At 45.7% G+C, this 21224-nt stretch overlaps 1 protein-coding gene across 1 annotated transcript in view; it reads right to left on the minus strand.

The window, feature by feature from the left end:
• Nucleotides 1-14503, minus strand: part of LOC106597410 (semaphorin-3aa) — a 75588-nt gene extending 61085 nt beyond the window's left edge. The window contains exon 1 of the mRNA XM_045722241.2: nt 13847-14503. Coding sequence (XP_045578197.1) covers nt 13847-13955 — 109 coding nt within the window. The 5' untranslated portion in view covers nt 13956-14503. The remainder of the gene's footprint in view (nt 1-13846) is intronic.
• Between the last annotated feature and the right edge of the window lie 6721 nt (nt 14504-21224).

Here is a 21224-nt window from a genome sequence, read left to right on the forward strand (position 1 = left end):
GGGTTAAAGTTCGGGTTAAGTTTAAGGTTAGGGGTTAGGGAAAATAGGATTTTGAATGTACATCAATTTTAGGTCCCCACGAGGATAGAAAAACGAGTGTGTTTGTGTGTGTGTGTGAGAGATTGGGGTGTGTGTGTGTGTTTGTGGGAGCTTGTGTGTGTGTGTGTGTGTGTGTGTGTGTGTGTGTGTGTGTGTGTGTGTGTGTGTGTGTGTGTGTGTGTGTGTGTGAGAGGTTGGGGTGTGAACATGTGTGTGTGCATGTCTGTGTGTGTTGCGTGCGGAGAGTGTGTGGAGAGAGAGGAAGAGATTGAAGATAAATCTGAACAGATCTTGCAGATGATTTGGGAGCTACCTGTTTATCTTTCAAAGAACAATAGCAGACTTTGGAAAAGAAAAACGCCCTTCTCCCACACAACACCAACAGTCTGGTTTGGCATCCATCTCTGTCTCTCTCTTTCTCTCACTCCATTCTCGTGTGGTTTTGTCAGCGCTCTCACGCCGACCTCCGCTGCAGAGCAAGTACAGGTGGTGGACTCATTTCAATGGAAAGGTGGGGGAGGCTTAGAGCAACACATTTTTTGAATGTTATCTTAATTAAGCCCTGGGATATCCACAAGCCTTGATGCTTGGCTTCTCTTTTTCTTCCTCCTTTTTCTGCACTTCTTCTCCCTCTTTTGCAGCTGCTGGTGTGTGTGGCAGGTTGCCGCAGTAACGGTTACTATAACAGAAACGTCCAAAACCGATGGATTAATCCGAGACAACGATTGACAGGCATTGAAAACGGCTGCGAGTGTAAACAGGAACTTGAAATACAGGTGTCTCGCCCTTAGTGACACTGACACACCATTTAAACACAGGAACTATTCATGTCTAAACCCAGGACTGTTGAGGGTTTAGACACTTCAAAGTGTTCCATTGGACAGAACATCTGGATGAATGTTTCATGCACATTCAGTTGGTTCTCCATTTCATGGACCTGGTTGGTTTCTGAGGTCACTCTACTGTACTTATGCATGGTTTGACACACTTTTACTTTAAAACTGAACCAATCATTATAGCCTTGATTTCTCCATAGTGGTAGGTATTCCTTAGAGAGTAACCATCCTGTAAGATTTCTCCATAGTGGTAGCTATTCCTTAGAGAGTAACCATCCTGTAAGATTTCTCCATAGTGGTAGGTATTCCTTAGAGAGTAACCATCCTGTATGATTTCTCCATAGTGGTTGCTATTCCTTAGAGAGTAACCATACTGTAAGATTTCTCCATAGTGGTAGCTATTCCTTAGAGAGTAACCATCCTGTAAGATTTCTCCATAGTGGTAGCTATTCCTTAGAGAGTAACCATCCTGTAAGATTTCTCCATAGTGGTTGCTATTCCTTAGAGAGTAACCATCCTGTAAGATTTCTCCATAGTGGTAGCTATTCCTTAGAGAGTAAACATCCTGTATGATTTCTCCATAGTGGTAGCTATTCCTTAGAGTAACCATCCTGTATGATTTCTCCATAGTGGTAGCTATTCCTTAGAGAGTAACCATCTTTTATGATTTCTCCATAGTGGTAGCTATTTCTTAGAGTAACCAACAATTGTTTACAGACAGATTATTTCACTTATAATTCACTGTATCACAATTCTAGTGGGTCAGAAGTTTATATACACTGAGTTAACTGTGCCTTTAAACAGTTTGGAAAATTCCAGAAAATTATGTCATGGCTTTCAAAGGTTCTGATAGGCTAATTGACATAATTTGAGTCAATTGGAGGTGTACCTGTGGATGTATTTCAAGGCCTACCTTCAAACTCAGTGCTTCTTTGCTTGGCATCATGGGAAAATCTAAAGAAATCAGCCAAGACCTCCTTTTTTTAGACCTCCTCAAGTCTGGTTCATCCTTGGGAGAAATTTCCAAACACCTGAAGGTACCATGTTCATCTGTACAAACAATAGTACGCAAGTATAACACCATGGGACAACGCAGCCGTCATACCGCTCAGGAAGGAGATGCGTTCTGTCTCCTAGAGATGAACGTACTTTGGTGCAAAAAGTGCAAATCAATCCCAGAAGAGTAGCAAAGGACCTTGTGAAGATGCTGGAGGAAACAGGTACAAAAGTATCTATAACGAGTCCTATATTGGCGTAACCTGAAAGGCCGCTCAGCAAGGAAGAAGCCACTGCTCCAAAACCATCATAAAAAAGCCAGACTACGGTTTGCAACTGCACATGGGAACAAAGATCGTACTTTTTTGAGAAATGTCCTCTGGTCTGATGAAACAAAAATAGAACTGTTTGGCCATAATAACCATTGTTATCGTTGGAGGAAAAGGGGGAGGCTTGCAAGCCAAAACACCATCCCAACCGTGAAGCACGGGGGTGGCAGCATCATGTTGTGGGGGTGCTTTGCTGCAATGGGAACTGGTGCACTTCAGAAAATAGATGGCATCATGAGGGAGGAAAATTATGTGGATATATTAAAGCAACATCTCAAGACACCAGTCAGGAAGTTAAAGCTTGGTCACAAATGGGTCTTCCAAATGGACAATGACCCCAAGCATACTTCCAAAGTTGTGTAAAATGGCTTAAGGAAAACAAAGTCAAGGTATTGGAGTGGCCATGACAAAGCCCTGACCTCATCCTATAGAAAATATGTGGGCAGAACTGAAAAAGCGTGTGCGAGCAAGGAGGCCTACAAACCTGACTCAGTTACACCAGCTCTGTCAGGAGGAATGGGCCAAAAATAACCAAACTTATTGTGGGAAGCTTGTGAAAGGCTACCCGAAAAGTTTGACCCAAGTTAAACAATTTAAAGGCAATGCTACCAAATACTAATTGAGCGTAAACTTCTGACCCACTGGGAATGTGCTGATAGAAATAAAAGCTGAAATAAATCAATCATTCTCTCTACTATTATTCTGACATTTCACATTCTTAAAATAAAGTGGTGATCCTAACTGACCTAAGGCAGGGAATTTTTTACTAGGTTTAGATGTCAGGAATTGTGAAAAACTGAGTTTAAATGTATTTGGGTAAGGTGTATGTAAACTTCCGACTTCATCTGTATCTACAACTCATGCTTTACTTTCTAACACGATGTGCGTAGGTCAACTCAACCCACCATAGGATATGAATCAGCCACCCTAACAAGACATCCCCAACCACAAACTCGTTACATGAGTGGGCTAAGAATGGATAGAATTTCAGCTTACAGTGATACTCAGCTTTCTTGGGCGAAATAATATATTTCTGAGTAACTGCATGACATTCCTGTTTTTTCCTTGAGCTGCAGTGGGAGAGAAAGAGGGAGCAAGAGAGAGGGAGAAAAAGAGAGTGAGAGAAGAGAGAGAGAGAGAGAGAGAGAGAGAGAGAGAAAAAGGGAGGGAGAAGATGAGAAAGGAAGAGAAAGAAAAAGAAAGAGGGAGGGAAAGAAAGAGAGAGAGAGAAATAGAGAGAGAAATAGAGAGAAATATATAGAGAGAAATAGAGAGAGAGAAACAGAGAGGGGGAGAGGTACCGTATGTGGAACCATTTAATTAGTTGGATTCTCCGCCTGACACTGGGAGTAGACCACAGAGAGTAGTTTAACCAGCCCATGACAACAGAAACGGTTCAACCCTTAAACCCCCCATGACAACAGAAACGGTTCAACCCTAAACCCCCCATGACTGCAGAAACGGTTCAACCCTAAACCCCCCATGACTGCAGAAACGGTTCAACCCTAAACCCCCCATGACAACAGAAACAGTTCAACCCGTAAACCCCCCATGACTGCAGAAACTGTTCAACCCTTAAACCCCCCATGACTGCAGAAACGGTTCAACCCTAAACCCCCCATGACTGCAGAAACGGTTCAACCCTAAACCCCCCATGACTGCAGAAACGGTTCAACCCTAAACCCCCCATGACTGCAGAAACGGTTCAACCCTTAAACCCCCCATGACTGCAGAAACGGTTCAACCCTTAAACTCCCCATGACTGCAGAAACGGTTCAACCCTAAACCCCCCATGACTGCAGAAACGGTTCAACCCTTAAACCTCCCATGACTGCAGAAACGGTTCAACCCTAAACCCCCCATGACTGCAGAAACGGTTCAACTTAAACCCCCCATGACTGCAGAAACGGTTCAACCCTTAAACCCCCCATGACTGCAGAAACGGTTCAACCCCAAATCCCCCGTGACCGCAGAAACGGTTCAACCCCAAATCCCCCGTGACCGCAGAAACGGTTCAACCCCAAATCCCCCGTGACCGCAGAATGCACACTCATGCAGGACTAAATGATCCTGTTACCCCAGGCGGGTCATTGTTGTCCCTGTTCTCAATTATGATGACATCATGCACGCACGCACGCACGCACACACACACACACACACAGTCAGTTGCAAAACCACACACAAACACAGTCACTAAGCTTTGCTGAAAGGGAAAGATTGGTGGATCATTAGACCCACTGATGGATTGGGTTTTGAAAGACAGCGGTGGTTGGTGAGGTCGTGTCTGTTGCCCTCCACTGTTAGTATGGTATGTCTTTAGTCAAGCATAATGTTCAACATTACTAAGGCTTACCAAAGAGTTTGAGATTACACCAAGAGACCTCACGCTCACACAATGAACATATACACAAAAGGTGACACAAACACATAGACAGACTGACAGAGACAGAGGAACAGACTGACGAGAGACAGACTGACAGAGAGACAGACTGACATACTGACAGAGAGACAGAGAGACAGACTGACAGAGAGACAGAGAGACAGACTGACAGAGAGACAGACTGACAGAATGCCAGAGAGACAGAGAGACAGACTGACAGAGAGACAGAGAGACAGACTGACAGAGAGACAGACTGACAGAGACAGACTGACAGAGACAAAGACTGACAACTGACAGAGAGACAGACTGACAGAATGCCAGAGAGACAGACTGACAGAGACACAGACTGACAGACTGACAGAGACAGACTGACAGAGACACAGACTGACAACTGACAGAGAGACAGACTGACAGAATGCCAGAGAGACAGACTGACAGAGACAGATTGACAGAGAGACAGACTGACAACTGACAGAGAGACAGACTGACAGAATGCCAGAGAGACAGACTGAAAGAGACAGATTGACAGAGAGACAGACTGACAGACCGACAGAGAGACAGACTGACAGAGAGACAGTCGGATACACACACACCCATGCACACACACAGACAGACAAACAGAGACTTTTACACATGCACCACACATGCACACCATAGAGACGTTAGCCTGGGTGAAACATGACCTTGGAGCGGCGCTCCTTGTGGCTGACTGACGAGCCTTAGCAGCTGGGTCTGATCCACACACACTGCTGCAATGCAATGTCCACTCAGTAACCAAACCCTCTATACATAAAACACAGGAGTCATCCCTGTTACACACTGGACCCAATGTCCTCACCATAACCATAGTCAAAATGACAAGTATACATCCATTCCATAAGGATAAACTTCCGCCGTACCTTACTTAATTGTTAACTTATAGACGTACGAAATACCAGACCCGCGCTCAGGGATGGCTAACTCTTTCAATCTCCACTGAGTTGGGTATATCTGCCTTACGTGTGGAATGATCTTCAATGCATTTTCAAATTGGAGGAATAGGTGCCTCTGTTTAGGACATTTCAGACGGCTGCTAGGGGACCTTTTTACTGAAGAATGTGTCTTTTATGACTGTGTTTTGCTTTTCATGTATTGTTGTGTATAATAATGTGTATTTTAATGTGTATATTGTATTTTGATGTGTATTGCTGTGTATAATAATGTGTATTTTAATGTGTATATTGTATTTTGATGTGTATTGCTGTGTATAATAATGTGTATTTTAATGTGTATATTGTATTTTGATGTGATTTGTTGTGTATAATAATGTGTATTTTAATGTGTATATTGTATTTTGATGTGATTTGTTTTGTATAATAATGTGTATTTTAATGTGTATATTGTATTTTGATGTGATATGCTGTGTATAATAATGTGTATTTTAATGTGTATATTGTATTTTGATGTGATTTGTTGTGCTAGACCGGTACATCATCAAAAGAGACCTTGGTCTCAGCATTGACTTCCTGTAAAAAGAAAGGTTACATAAAAACGCTCCAAACTCAAAGTCGTCTTCTGTGTAGTTGACAATGAAAGGTCTACATGGAATTTGCTTTGGGGATTGCATGCTTTTCCTAGGCTAAATAAACATATTGGGAGATGCACTGAACTTGACCAAAACTCATCAACACCAAACCACAGCTTGTGAATGTCAATGTAACTCTAAAGAGCACACATTTCTCAACACAAATATGAAAACATTCCAAATAAGGAACAGAAATGAAGTGGAAAGGTGCCTAAAACACAAGCCACACATTGTGTCTGTGACATACCAGCATGTTAACCCTTGCAAGGCTGCCGGCACAGACGTGTGCAGACCAGCAGTCTGGAGTGTTTATGGTCATATTCAATCTCTCCCAGTCAGTTTTCCCCACTTGCTTTAACCCTAACGTTGATGTCCGCGCCCCCGCGGACACCCCACGGACACCCCACGGAACACCCAACGGACAGTTTAAGCTAGAGATACACTTCCACATCTGCAGTGAAAGGTGACAGAGCTATAGCGGTGTTTGTCAGACCATGAGACATCCCGAAAATCAGTCTTCTCACAAAATGGTCTGTAGCATTTGGTGTGTATTCAAGATTTAAAAGGCTTCTAAAGTTAGATTTTTTTATCAACCCCCTACAAAAATGTCCATTAATTATAATCTACATAATATTTTCCATTTCCTGTTGCTACAGGATTAAGATACAACATCTGTAGCCCCATCACAAATGTTCAAGCAACACTATAAAACATGCAAGGGTATTGCACAGATCATTAAAAGCTTTGATTAATGGCTGTTTGTTCTCCAAAGCCATCATGTCATTGTGTAACCCTGTGTGTTATACACAAGCTGACTCATTCTGCAGTATACAAACTGGCTCACAGTAATGGGAGTTGCCCAGTGTTGTGGTTTGCTCAGAGTACTGACATTCTGCCAGGGATGGAATGGTTTGGGATGTGGGGGGGGGGGTATGCTGCTCTTTCCTGCTAACTAGGCTGACTGGGGCAAACAATAGATGTGGTAATATAGTATTTGTGTGTGTGTGTGTGGGGGGGGGGCAGTGAGAGAGAGAGAGAGAGAGAGAGAGAGAGAGAGAGAGAGAGAGAGAGAGAAAGTCAACTGGAGGAGCCTGACTGAAGACTGTACTTAGGGGCTGTGGTATTGTGAGCTGCCTGAGAGCGACTGAACTGAGGGAGGAGGAGAGGAAGGAGAGACGGAGGAGAAGGCAGACGTCTTTGGGGTCGGTCGGCGCGTTGCGAGCACACCTTATAATTATCCACATCCGCTCTGTCAGAGGAGGCCCACAGAATGGACAGATCCACCAGAGAGAGAGAGAGAGGGAGGGAGAGAGAGAGGGAGAGCAAGAGAGAGGTCTCTGCGGAACTCTACGGGGGTTATTATGGGTTAGCTCTACTCCAGACTGCTGGAGTGCGGTTCTGTGCCGAGAGAGAGTGTCTATTTTGAATGGTTCCGAGTGAATTCCGATGGCGGGCTAGCCTCTTCCCTCTGTTACAGTTCCACCCATCCGAAACGGGTCACTGTGGGACGACCAGGGTCTTCATTAAGAGGTTAAAGGGCCCAGTAATTACCCCAGAGGAGAGTAATTATCAGGTTGTTTAACAAGCCTTCTAATATTCCCCCATGCTCCGTGAGAGATGTGTCTTTTTAACAGTCACAATAGCTTTATGAGTCCCATCTCTCATGCTGCTATGGTTCATCTCTCGTTCACTGTCTTGGTCTGTCTCTTGCATTCTCTCTCACATTCTCTCTCTCTCTCTCTCTCTCTCACTCTCTCTCTCTCTCTCTCTCGCTCTCTCTCTCTCTAATGTGTGCTCCCTGTTCACCCACGGCCACGTGGCTTTGCACGACACCAACTCAATCATCTAGTCTGCTGACGACACCACGGTTGTAGGCCTGATAACCAACAACGACGAGTCAGCCAATAGGGAGGAGGTAAGTGAACTGGCATTGTGGTGCCAGGACAACAATCTCTCCCTTAACATCAGCAAAACAAAGGAGTTGATTGTTGACTTCAGGAAGCACAGGAGGGAACACGCCCAATCCACATCAATGGGACTTCAGTGGAGAGAGTCAGCAGTTTTAAGTTCTTCGGCGTCTACATCACCGAGGACTTGACAAGGACCAGCAACACCACCAGTCCTGTCAATAGGGAGCAACAGCGTCTCTACTTTCTAAGGTGGCTGAAGAAAATGGACATGCCACCCCGGAAACCTCTCCAAATACTACCACTGCACCATCGAGAGCATCCTGACCGGTTGCATTCCGTCCTGGTAGGGGAATTGCTCCGTCCATGACCGTAAGGCCCTCCACTGGGGCCGTGTTCCCATCCATCCAGAACATCTAATGAAACGGTGCCTGAGCAAGGCACGCAGCATCATCAAGGACCCCACACACAGCCCAGCTCCGAGTTGTTCACTCCGTTACCAACAGGCGGACGGTATCGGAGCATGAGCCAACAGGCTCAGAGACAGTTTCTATCTACAAGCCATCAGACTGCTGAACACTTGAACTGGACTGTCCACCTGTACTAACTCTCTGCACCTTATCATACACTCACTCACTCACTCACTCACTCACTCACTCACTCACTCACTCACTCACTCACTCACTCACTCACTCACTCACTCACTCACTCACTCACTCACTCACTCACTCACTCACTCACTCACTCACTCACTCACTCACTCACTCACTCACGCAGACACACTCACTCACTCACGCAGACACACTCACTCACTCACGCAGACACACTCACGCAGACTCACTCACTCACTCACTCACTCACTCACTCACTCACTCACTCACTCACTCACTCACTCACTCACACATCCACACCCATCACAACTGCTGCACAATTTAAACACTTGCTCCCACATCCTCCCTTTATCTGATACAAGTGGAAATATTGGACTATAAATTGTGCCTTCCTGTATTATACTTACGCTAAAATGTTTATTCTGTTCATATTCTTATATTTTATTGTTTCTTATTGTTGTTGCGTTGTCGAGGAGAAACTTGCAAGTAAGCATTTTGTTAGACAGTGTATATGATGTGTATCTTATATATATACAAAAGTATGTGGACACACCTTAAAATTAGTGAATGCGGCTATTTCAGCCACACCTGTTGCTGACAGGTGTATAAAATTGAGCACACAGCCATGCACTCTCCATAGACAAACATTGGCAGTAGAATGGCCTTTTTCAAGAGCTCAGTGACTTTCAACGTGGCATTGTTATAGGATGCCACCTTTGCAACAAGTCAGTTTTTCAAATTTCTGCCCTGCTAGAGCTTCCCCGGTCAACTGTAAGTGCTGTTATTGTGAAGTGGAAACATCTAGGAGCAACAACGGCTCAGCCGCGAAGTGGTAGGTCACACAAGCTCACTGAATGGGACCGCCGAGTGCTGAAGCGCGTAAAAATAGTCTGTCCTCGGTTGCAACACTCACTACTGAGTTCCAAACTGCCTCTAGAAGCAACGTCAGCACAATAACTGTTCGTCGGGAGCTTCATGAAATGGGTTTCCATGGCTGAGCAGCCGCACACAAGCCTAAGATGTGCAATACCAGGCGGAATAACTGTCTGGGGCTATTTTTCATGGTTTGTGCTAGGTCCCTTACTTCGAGTGAAGGGAAATCTTAACCCTACAGCATACAATAACATTCTAGACAATTATGTGCTTCCGACTTTGTGGCAGTTTGGGGAAGGCCCACTTCCGGTTTCAGCATTGCAATGCCCCTGTGCACAAAGCGAGGTCCATACAGAAATGGTTTGTCGAGATCGGTGTGGAAGAACTTGACTGGCCTGCTCAGAGCCCTGACCTCAGCCCCATCAAACAACTTTGGGATGAATTGGAAAGCAAACTGCGAGCAAGGACAAATCGCCCAACATCACTAATGCGCTTGTGGCTGAACGGAAGCAAGTCCCCGCAGCAATGTTCCAACATCTAGTGGAAAGACTTCCCAGAAGAGTAGAGGCTGTTATAGCAGTAAAGGGGGAGAGGACCAATTCCATATTAATGCCCATGATTTTGGAATGAGATGTTTGACGAGCATGTGTCCACTTACTTTTGATCATATAGTGTATGAGTAATAAAACCATGAAACTTGAATGTGTGTGCTTGTTGTAACCTGCAGGGGTCAGTGTTTCCCAGGTTGAATATTACTGGGATGACCGTAATACAGTACAGTATGTCCAGGTACAGTATGTCCAGGTTGCACTGCTGAGTGAAAGACAATGCTGTAATAACCTATACCTTGATCTGCATTAGAGCGTAATCAATTTAATGACATTGAGCATTAGAACTCATATTTGGCTAACTGTGACTTGATTTGTCTCATGATCCATTCAATGCTTGGGCCGAGTTGCGGCCTATCGACAACCTAAGCAACGTTATTTAAGAAACTGTAAACGATCACCTTAACTTGGACTTAATCTCCAGTTACTTGAGGGAGAAAAAAAATCATTAACTCTGATCATTACTCTGGCACTCTGAGAACAGATCCTTCACTGGGAATGTCTCACTGACTGACCCCACAGGGAAATCATTCACTCTGGACTCGCTTCGCCAGCCTTCCCAGGAGAAAGGTCACTCAATGTGCTTTAGTTTCTCCGTTCTTATTTTCCTGCACAAACTGCTCATTTCGCATTTGTTTGACTGTCCTTCCCGGGGACTGGGACTGTCTGATATCCCTCCTTGGGGAAAGAGCTCTCCTCTCGCTTGATGATCCTTCTCTTGGGAAAATGTTTACTCTGTGCTCGTTTGACTGTCCTTCACTGGAGAATTCCTCCTCGTCGTTTATTTGACTTAATTACTATGCCAGATTCACAGAGGGAGAGAGAATGAATGGTACTTCACTTAACAACCAGTCTCTCTCCCGCCTAGTCTACTGTAAGTCTGCCAGCACCCTTCATTAAAGCAACGCTTCCCTCCCTCTCTCATCTCCTCCTTTCCCTCTTCCCTCTCTCCCTCTCTCCATCAGCCAACGTGTGGGTGTGAACAGAAAGGTTTCAGTCGACAGGCATCAAGAGAGCCATCCAACACCTGTGGACCCCTCTTCCTCTGAGACTCACACATGTTCACACACACATTCATGCGTATGAGCATACACAAGAGCACACAAACACACACACTGCGCACAAACACTGCTCACAAACACACTGCGCACAAACACGCACACACACACAGACACACACACACTCGTCATCACTTTCAGCCAGGTGTGTAATTATCTGTGTCTGTGTCAGATCTGACACATCCCATCCCGTCTGAATACACACATGCCACTTTCAGTCTGAAGAGGAAATCACCAGAGAGATGGTGTTGAGTCGTCACACACACCAAGCTGCAGCAAGAACGTTAAAGACAGACAGAGCGACAGACAGGCAGCTACTGATGTGCTTTGGTTGGTCTGACTACACATTTCAATCACCCACTGTTTACAATGCAGTTCAGCTTTGTATCACCTAATGACACCTTTCATCAATGACACATCTTTCCTCCCTTGTCAGACAGCAACATGGCGACCTGTCAGAAAAACGAGTGGGGGAGATCAGAGAAGACCAGTATTGTTGTTCTAGTCAACTGACAGATGGCTCAATCTTGGGAACCGTTTGAATGAAGCAAAACGCATTTTCCCATGATGCCTCTGGGCTATTCCTGGTGTAGATTGTTACCTCGGGAGGATGTGACGCGGTGGCGGCGCAGGTGGAGCTGAGTTTTACGGCGGTTTTTACAGCACACTACTTGACCCTTGACTGCACAGAGAAACATCTTCAACATAGTGCCCCCTAGAGACAGACCAGGGTCTTACAGTACATACCACAAATAAGTGCATGTATACTTATACATCCTGTATAGACATATAATGGTAGCCCAGTGGTTAAGAGCGTTGGGCCAGTAACCGAAAAGTCACTGGTTCGAATCCCAGAGCCAATTAACTGAATCATCTATTGATGTGCCCTTGTGCAAGGCACTTAACCCTAATTGTTCTGGTATGCTGCTTTGTATAAGAGTGTCTGCTGCATGTATACTTTCATTAACAAAACTGCTGATAAATGTTATTTAATCTCTGATTAAATTTTTTTTATGACATGTTCATACAGGCCTTGCTGTGCACAAGTTAAATCTAAACTCAATGAAAAGACCCAAAGATGAATTCACCACTCACAAAATCTCATTCTTCTCTCATTGGATTAAAAATAACGTGACACTCATTTCAAAGCAGTAACACCCCTCTAAACCAGAAGCACTATTTTCCTCCACAACCTAACCTTATTCCCAGCCTGAGAAAAAAGGACAAATTGCCCATGTTTGTAAATTTTAGGAATGTATATTTTTTTAAAGGAGACGAAGAGAGAGAGAGCGGGGAGAGAGAGAAAAGGAGAGGGAGAGAAAACGGAGATACCACACAGCTCTCTAGCCGTGTACTTTTGGTCATGTTTTGGACAAGGAACCGCAACAGCTCGCCTCTCAGACGACCGACATTAAACGAAACGTCCCAAAATATGCCAAAAATGTCTGTGGTTTATTTTAGTCCCGAGATGAAAGGTCTGCCATTACAAAGAGCTTGATTTAGTCTAGGGTGTGAGAGAGAGAGGAGAGAGCCGGCTCTGAGGTCTCTCCACAGCCTTCTACCTCAAAATAACACAGAGGGAAGGCAGAATAACATGTTGACTCGCCCGACAAAAGCTCACACGAGCACCGTATGAACGGTACCCAGCCAGATGTGTGACTGATGAGTGATACACTCACCTGAGTGTAGTCCATAGGGGACCTTATTCTATATCATAGAGACGGTCATGAATATTCTGTGCCGTGAACAAACCCCTGAATCCAGTGCATATCTTTTCCATATGCAGCATATCTGTTAAAACAGTAAGATGTGTGTGTGTGTGTGCAGACTTTCTCCTAAGCAGAAGCAGAAGTACTTGTTGACTTTGGATAGCTGAATAGCTGGTAAATCGAATTTGGTGTTAATGAGAACTAGGGAGACCGGATTACCCCCATAAAGTGTGTGTGTACAGAATTCGCATGTCTGTGTGTGTGTGTGTGTGTGTGCTTGTTCGTGTCTATGCGTACATGTGTGCCTCTGTCTGTGTGTGTGTGTGTGTGTGTGTGTGTGTGTGTGTGTGTGTGTGTGTGTGTGTGTGTGTGTGTGTGTGTGTGTGTGTGTGTGTGTGTGTGTGTGTGTGTGTGTGTGTGTATTGATGTGTTTCACGGCAGTGCAGCGGTAGTTCTGAAGGGGACAGTGGAAGGGGAAAATAAATGCGAGGGCCAATACATACATTTAACCAAGCCCCCTGTCCGCATATGGAAACAATCTGACCGTAAGAAGAATACAAGGCTAAGGAGAAAGCATTATTCTAAGTGGAAGAGAGAGAAATAAAGAGAGAGGGGAAGCAGGAGAGTGAGAGAGAGAGAGAGCGAGAGAGAGAGAGAGAGAGAGAGAGAGAGAAAAGATTGAGAGAATTGAAGAATTAGAGAGAAATTATTGAGAAAAGAGATATGTAGATAGATGAGCAGACAGAGGAAGATACACCGAAGAGTGAGAGGGAAAGAAAGAAATAAAGAAAGGAGAGAGTGCACACAAAGAGGAAGAGTAACTCAGACAGCACACATAATATCTCCTGGAGCCATGCTGGCGGCTGTAGCAGAACCAGAGAAAGAACCAGAGAAAGAACCAGAGAGCCGGGGGGGAGAGAGAACATACACACTTACCCCTGTAGGAGAGCTTTAACCTGGGGACGCTGTGCTTGGGCTCCCCCTGCCCTGGCACCACCGCCCCGCAGAACAGCAGCAACAGTACAATCCCAGGTAGGTAATCCATGGTGCTGGAGCGCTGGCCTCCAGCCCAAGGGGGGCACACACCCCACACTTGCCCAGAGAAGAGTGTCTCACAGCCGGGTATGCAGAGACCTGGCAGTCCCTCCCTTCTCTTCCTCCTCCTGCAGCTCGAGAAGATCCACAAACTCAGGAGGGGGTTTCAGGCAGGGGGAATACAACCCTTGGTTTCAATCCCGATTCAGAGCACCGATTTGGGGGGGATTTCAGCAGCGCAAGGGGGTATCACATGGCTCCCTGTGTGGAGGTCCGGGGTGGTAAACCCTCTGTGCTGTTCATATGTCCCCCTGGTAAGGGTTGGGTGATGGGGGGTCCGGTGGGAAGTGTGAGGCTCGAGCTGGTTGAGGAAGAATTCTGATTGAAATATTGAAGAGGTATCCAGCAGAGATACTGCTACTATAGATCTCTCTTTTGCTCTGCTCTCCTCTCTTCTCTTCAGTCTCTCTCTCTCTCTCTCCGCAGTCACTCACTACTAGCCTCCAATCCTGTCCACGGCTCCGCCAGACAGAGAGGGAGAGAGAGAGAGAGCTACACCATCCACAGGAGGGGAGGGAGAGCAGCTGAGCGAGAGAGAGGGGGAGTGTGTATGAGAGAGGGGGGAGGGAGTGAACTGAGCAACGTTGAAGTACTGTGAAATAGAAGAGAATCCTGTGCACATGGTTCTGTCTTCCTCTATTCTCTCTCTTTTGTTTTTCTTTCTTTCTTTCCTTCTGCAGTCCCTGGTCAGCCCCCAGCACCCTTACTCTAGAGGTGTGACACATTAACACTCACACATGCTTACCCTCTTCTCTACCTCATGCAGTTACAGACAAACTGCATAGCATGAAACTCAGCAGGTAATCTCTGGTCAAACCTGGTTTCAAAATGAACACCATTGATATGCACTTATCTAACGCCCTATCCAATGAAAAGCAGTGAGCTGGCATTCAGGATTAGTTAACATGTATATTGTTCCTAGAAAGGCATGCTTCAATTAATACATGTTTGTTGTACTGCACTTCTATGGAGTACAGGAGTCCAAACATATCAATTTTACAGCAAATAAAGAATGACATTTTGTTTTTTGACTTGTCCAACAAACCAGGGAAAAGGGGTTTGATTGAATGTCACAGACTAGAAACCTGGCCCATATGGAAATCTGAAAACATGGCTTTCTAGTAAAGCAGGTCTGTGAGAGATCCTGTCACTGCTAAAGTCATTCTATAGTAAACCTGGTCTAGGTCTGTGGTATTCCCCTTCCCCAACTCTCCACCCCTCTGCCCCTGCAGGTGTGACCCTTCTGTTTCTTCTCCCGGTTTGTGACGGCAGGCAGCTAACAGCACTGAGGTGATGGTGATAAAAGCTGTGATAAACACAAGCATTTATGTGTCAGCTCACACACCTCAACACCACTGCAACAGTCACAGAACAAAAACCCATCCCGGCAGTAGATACAGCATGGCTATAGTGTGTGGGGGGAGGGTGTGTGTGTGTACTGGTGTCTCTGTCCATGTCTGTGCACCATCGTATTCTCAACACTCCCTGCAATGCTTTGTCCCTCTTAACAACTCCACAGAATATGTGTGTGCACGTACGTGTTCCCAAGTGTGTGTGTGCGTACGTACTTGTACCCGAGTGTGTATATGTGCACTCCCACTCCCTCATACATCATCACCCCTTTAGTCTTAACAGGCTTTTTAGATGTTTACCCACAACAAAGAATGTGCAGATAGACATGAAAGGATCTCTCTCTCTCTCTCTCTCTCTCTCTCTCTCTCTCTCTCTCTCTCTCTCTCTCTCTCTCTCTCTCTCTCTCTCTCTCTCTCTCTCTCGTATCTGATCTACTGTGGGGATTAATACCTGTATTAAATACCTGCATTAATCCCCACTGGGAGCAGGGAGGTGAGATATGTCGCAACACGCCTAGACAGCCCGCCCTTTAGGAGATGCGGCCGGCAGCAGCAACAGGACCCATCGCCACCAATCTATTTGTGATGCCTTGGGCGGGACGGGAGCGCAGTGCTGCTGAGTAAGGACATCTTACTAAATTGTGACATGTTGTTGACCGCATAATGAGCAGTCATTGACAAGGAGCTTCCAGAAGCTTTCAGCGCCTGCCGGTAAAAATAGAAGAGAGTCACCCTATGCCCCGGTGTGGAGGTACAGTAATACAGGGATGGACCCTATACCCCGGTGTGGAGGTACAGTAATACAGAGATGGACCCTATACCCCGGTGTGGAGGTACAGTAATACAGGGATGGACCCTATACCCCGGTGTGGAGGTACAGTAATACAGAGATGGACCCTATACCCCGGTGTGGAGGTACAGTAATACAGGGATGGACCCTATACCCCGGTGTGGAGGTACAGTAATACAGGGATGAACCCTATGCCCCGGTGTGGAGGTACAGTAATACAGGGATGGACCCTATACCCCGGTGTGGAGGTACAGTAATACAGGGATGGACCCTATACCCCGGTGTGGAGGTACAGTAATACAGGGATGGACCCTATACCCCGGTGTGGAGGTATAGTAATACAGGGATGGACCCTATACCCCGGTGTGGAGGTACAGTAATACAGGGATGACCTCTATACCCCGGTGTGGAGGTACAGTAATACAGGGATGAACCCTATACCCCGGTGTGGAGGTACAGTAATACAGGGATGAACCCTATACCCCGGTGTGGAGGTACAGTAATACAGAGATGGACCCTATACCCCGGTGTGGAGGTACAGTAATACAGGGATGGACCCTATACCCCGGTGTGGAGGTACAGTAATACAGGGATGGACCCTATACCCCGGTGTGGAGGTACAGTAATACAGGGATGGATCCTATACCCCGGTGTGGAGGTACAGTAATACAGAGATGGACCCTATACCCCGGTGTGGAGGTACAGTAATACAGAGATGGACCCTATACCCCGGTGTGGAGGTACAGTAATACAGGGATGGACCCTATACCCCGGTGTGGAGGTACAGTAATACAGGGATGGACCCTATACCCCGGTGTGGAGGTACAGTAATACAGGGATGGACCCTATACCCCAGTGTGGAGGTACAGTAATACAGGGATGGACCCTATACCCCGGTGTGGAGGTACAGTAATACAGGGATGGACCCTATGCCCCGGTGTGGAGGTACAGTAATACAGGGATGGACCCTATACCCCGGTGTGGAGGTACAGTAATACAGGGATGGACCCTATACTCCGGTGTGGAGGTACAGTAATATAGGGATGAACCCTATACCCCGGTGTGGAGGTACAGTAATACAGGATGGACCCTATACCCCGGTGTGGAGGTACAGTAATACAGGGATGGACCCTATGCCCCGGTGTGGAGGTACAGTAATACAGAGATGAACCCTATACCCCGGTGTGGAGGTACAGTAATACAGGGATGGACGAGGTACAGTAATACAGGGATGGACCCTATACCCCGGTGTGGAGGTACAGTAATACAGGGATGGACCCTATGCCCCGGTGTGGAGGTACAGTAATACAGAGATGAACCCTATACCCCGGTGTGGAGGTACAGTAATACAGGGATGGACCCTATACCCCGGTGTGGAGGTACAGTAATACAGGGATGGACCCTATACCCCGGTGTGGAGGTACAGTAATACAGGGATGAACCCTATACCCCGGTGTGGAGGTACAGTAATACAGGGATGGACCCTATACCCCGGTGTGGAGGTACAGTAATACAGGGATGGTCCCTATACCCCGGTGTGGAGGTACAGTAATACAGGGATGAACCCTATACCCCGGTGTGGAGGTACAGTAATACAGGGATGGACCCTATACCCCGGTGTGGAGGTACAGTAATACAGGGATGAACCCTATACTCCGGTGTGGAGGTACAGTAATACAGGGATGGACCCTATGCCCCGGTGTGGAGGTACAGTAATACAGGGATGGACCCTATACCCCGGTGTGGAGGTACAGTAATACAGGGATGGACCCTATACCCCGGTGTGGAGGTACAGTAATACAGGGATGAACCCTATACCCCGGTGTGGAGGTACAGTAATACAGGGATGGACCCTATACCCCGGTGTAGAGGTACAGTAATACAGGGATGGACCCTATGCCCCGGTGTGGAGGTACAGTAATACAGAGATGGACCCTATACCCCGGTGTGGAGGTACAGTAATACAGGGATGGACCCTATACCCCGGTGTGGAGGTACAGTAATACAGGGATGAACCCTATACCCCGGTGTGGAGGTACAGTAATACAGGGATGGACCCTATACCCCGGTGTGGAGGTACAGTAATACAGGGATGGACCCTATGCCCCGGTGTGGAGGTACAGTAATACAGGGATGAACCCTATACCCCGGTGTGGAGGTACAGTAATACAGGGATGAACCCTATACCCCGGTGTGGAGGTACAGTAATACAGGGATGGACCCTATACCCCGGTGTGGAGGTACAGTAATACAGGGATGGACCCTATGCCCCGGTGTGGAGGTACAGTAATACAGGGATGGACCCTATACCCCACATGTCTAGGAGACAGGGATGAATGTGAGAAACATGAGAAACATGTCTAGAAGACACGGGTGCATGTGAGAAACATGGGAAACATGTCTAGGAGACAGGGATGAATGTGAGAAACATGGGAAACATGTCTAGAAGACAGGGGTGCATGTGTTTGTGGGTGGGTGTGGTGTTGCTGGCCTGTGGTATGACAATGTAAAATATCTTAATCTCACTGTCTGATGGAAAGCACTGTTAAAGTTGAATTGTGTGTTGGGGTTGAATGACGGGAACCCGGTTACCGAGATTTATCGGGATTTGCCGCCAAAAACACTCCCTTTTTCTCGAGATAAATAACTGAGAGATGGTAACTTTTGTTCTTGGTACATGCAGGCCTACATTTCCTGCAGCATAGTCTATGTACGCTACAGTAACATAAAGACTGCTCTACTCTATGTATTTCCTGCAGCATACTCTATGTACGCTACAGTAACATAAAGACTGCTCTACTCTATGTATTTCCTGCAGCATACTCTATGTACGCTACAGTAATATAAAGACTGAATTCCATCTCCATCTGGCTTTTGGGGGTCACCTTATTCTTTTATTGTAGCTGCAGAGTTTTAAAACAGCCTATCACTCGAATATAGTTGCTTTTAATCAGCGCACGCAAGCACTCTCTCGCAGTCTCTCTCTCTCTCTATCAACTCCCAAGAAATTGTATCCAAAATAGATGATCCCATACTAGGTTGATATACAGCCCTATATATAGATGTCCTAGCCTACCTCTTTCAGGTAATACGTCCAATGCAGTATTAGCCTTATGTTTAGATAATTAATGATGAATTATGCATAATAAGATTCTAACTTATAGCCTCTGTCTCTTGCGCAATACGCACACACCTGTGCTCTGCTGGACTCTCTCATTAAAAAATGCTCCTAGGCTCTTGGAGACCCCTGCAGGAAAAGCTAGAAAATAATAGCTTGCTGGACATAACGTAAGCTCTTGTTCGCTGAATGTTAAATACAGCAGCCAATAGAACTCACAGGTAGTTTGAAAGAAGAGAGAATGCGTGGTGGCGGTAGGCTATAGCAGGTATTTATTCAGACCCATTACCATTCAATCTTTATTAGGAGAAGTGAAAGCCTTCTGCATCTAATTGTAGTCCTATATTATTCAACGATGTCATTAGAATGATGAAGATAAGGACAACAAAACTTATTTCATTTAACTGTTGAAAGTGAGTTAGGACTGAAGCAACTATAGTGAGAAAGTGGAGGTTGGCTAATAACATCAGGGGAAATATTATGAAAGATATATAAAGTGCTAAAATGGACTACATTCTTATTTCCCCAGACCCGTGCCTCAACACAATTCTGTCTTGGAGCTCTATGGACAATTTCTTCCACCTCATGACATGGTTTTTGCTCTGACTTGCACTGTCAACTGTGGGACCTTATATAGACAGGTGTGTGCCTTTCCAAGTCATGTCCAATCAACTGAATTTACCACAGGTGGACTCCAATCATGTTGTAGAAATTGTTTCAATGGAAACAGAATACATCTGAGCTCAATTTCGAGTCTCATAGCAAAGGGTCTGAATACTTACGTAAATAAGGTATTTCTGTTTTTTATTTGTTATAAATTTGCAAACATTTCTAAAAACCTGTTTTCGCTTTGTCATTATGGGGTATTGTGTGTAGATTTATGATGATTTTCTATTTATTGAATTCATTTTAGAACAAGACAGTAATGTAACTACATTTGGAAAAATTCAATGGGTCTGAATACTTTCTGAATGCACTGTATGCGTCAGCCTACTAATAATAAAAATAGGCCCTATAATATTTCCAAATTAAAATGAAATTCGCTAGTCTATACTTGTAACTTTTTAGGCCGCATGTGCAGCACCAGAATCACATGTTCTCTCCCTGCTTTATCAAGGTTTTGAACGATGTGTGTAATTCCAGTGCATATAATACAGTATAATAATTTAAAAAAATACTTATTCTCGGGATGGAACATTTGTAAAATACCAGGAAAATAGTTAGCCCTAGTGTGTGTGTGTGTGTGTGTGTGTGTGTGTGTGTGTGTTGTGTGTGTGTGTGTGTGTGTGTGTGTGTGTGTGTGTGTGTGCATATGTGGCTGTGTGTGTGTGCATATGTGGCTGTGGGTGTGTATGCACGTGACATAAGCCCATGGATGACCATGTGCTTGTGAGTGTGTGTATCACCCTCCACCAGCCCTTCCACAGAGCAGGACCTAGGATATGACCCACCAGTCACACCCTACACCCTACCTCCTACACCCTAGCAGAGTACTAACTGCACCACTCACATCCTAACTGGGAGTCTGTGACCCCAACTTCCTGATGACACAATGGCTCTCCCATAGAGATGGATAGAGGACTCATCTTTGTATCTGTGCCACTATAGCTTCTGTGACAGCATAGGCAGCGCCATTGAGGCCATTTTAAAGTTGTTTTCTTCTTCACGATTGGCTGATCCCTCCTGATGACCAAGTTGGAAATGACTCCAACAAGGTCACTCTGAGGGATCAGCCAGTTAAGTTAGAAGCCCCATCAAGTTGATTACATTCAAATGTTGGAAGCCTTCAATGGCGCCGCCCATGCTAATACAGCCTTTTGGCCACTAGAGGCCTCTATCATTCTCTATGGTCTCTCCCTATACAGTATTACTAATAACCATGCCGATAAGTGACGTCTGTGGTTCAAGGTTCCACATGGTGTGACCATCGCTCCCTTCCTGTTTCAGGGGTTGCACTCC

This window comes from Salmo salar, chromosome 07 (assembly GCF_965601325.2).
Source record: "Salmo salar chromosome 07, fSalSal1, whole genome shotgun sequence".
Taxonomy (NCBI): domain Eukaryota; kingdom Metazoa; phylum Chordata; class Actinopteri; order Salmoniformes; family Salmonidae; genus Salmo; species Salmo salar.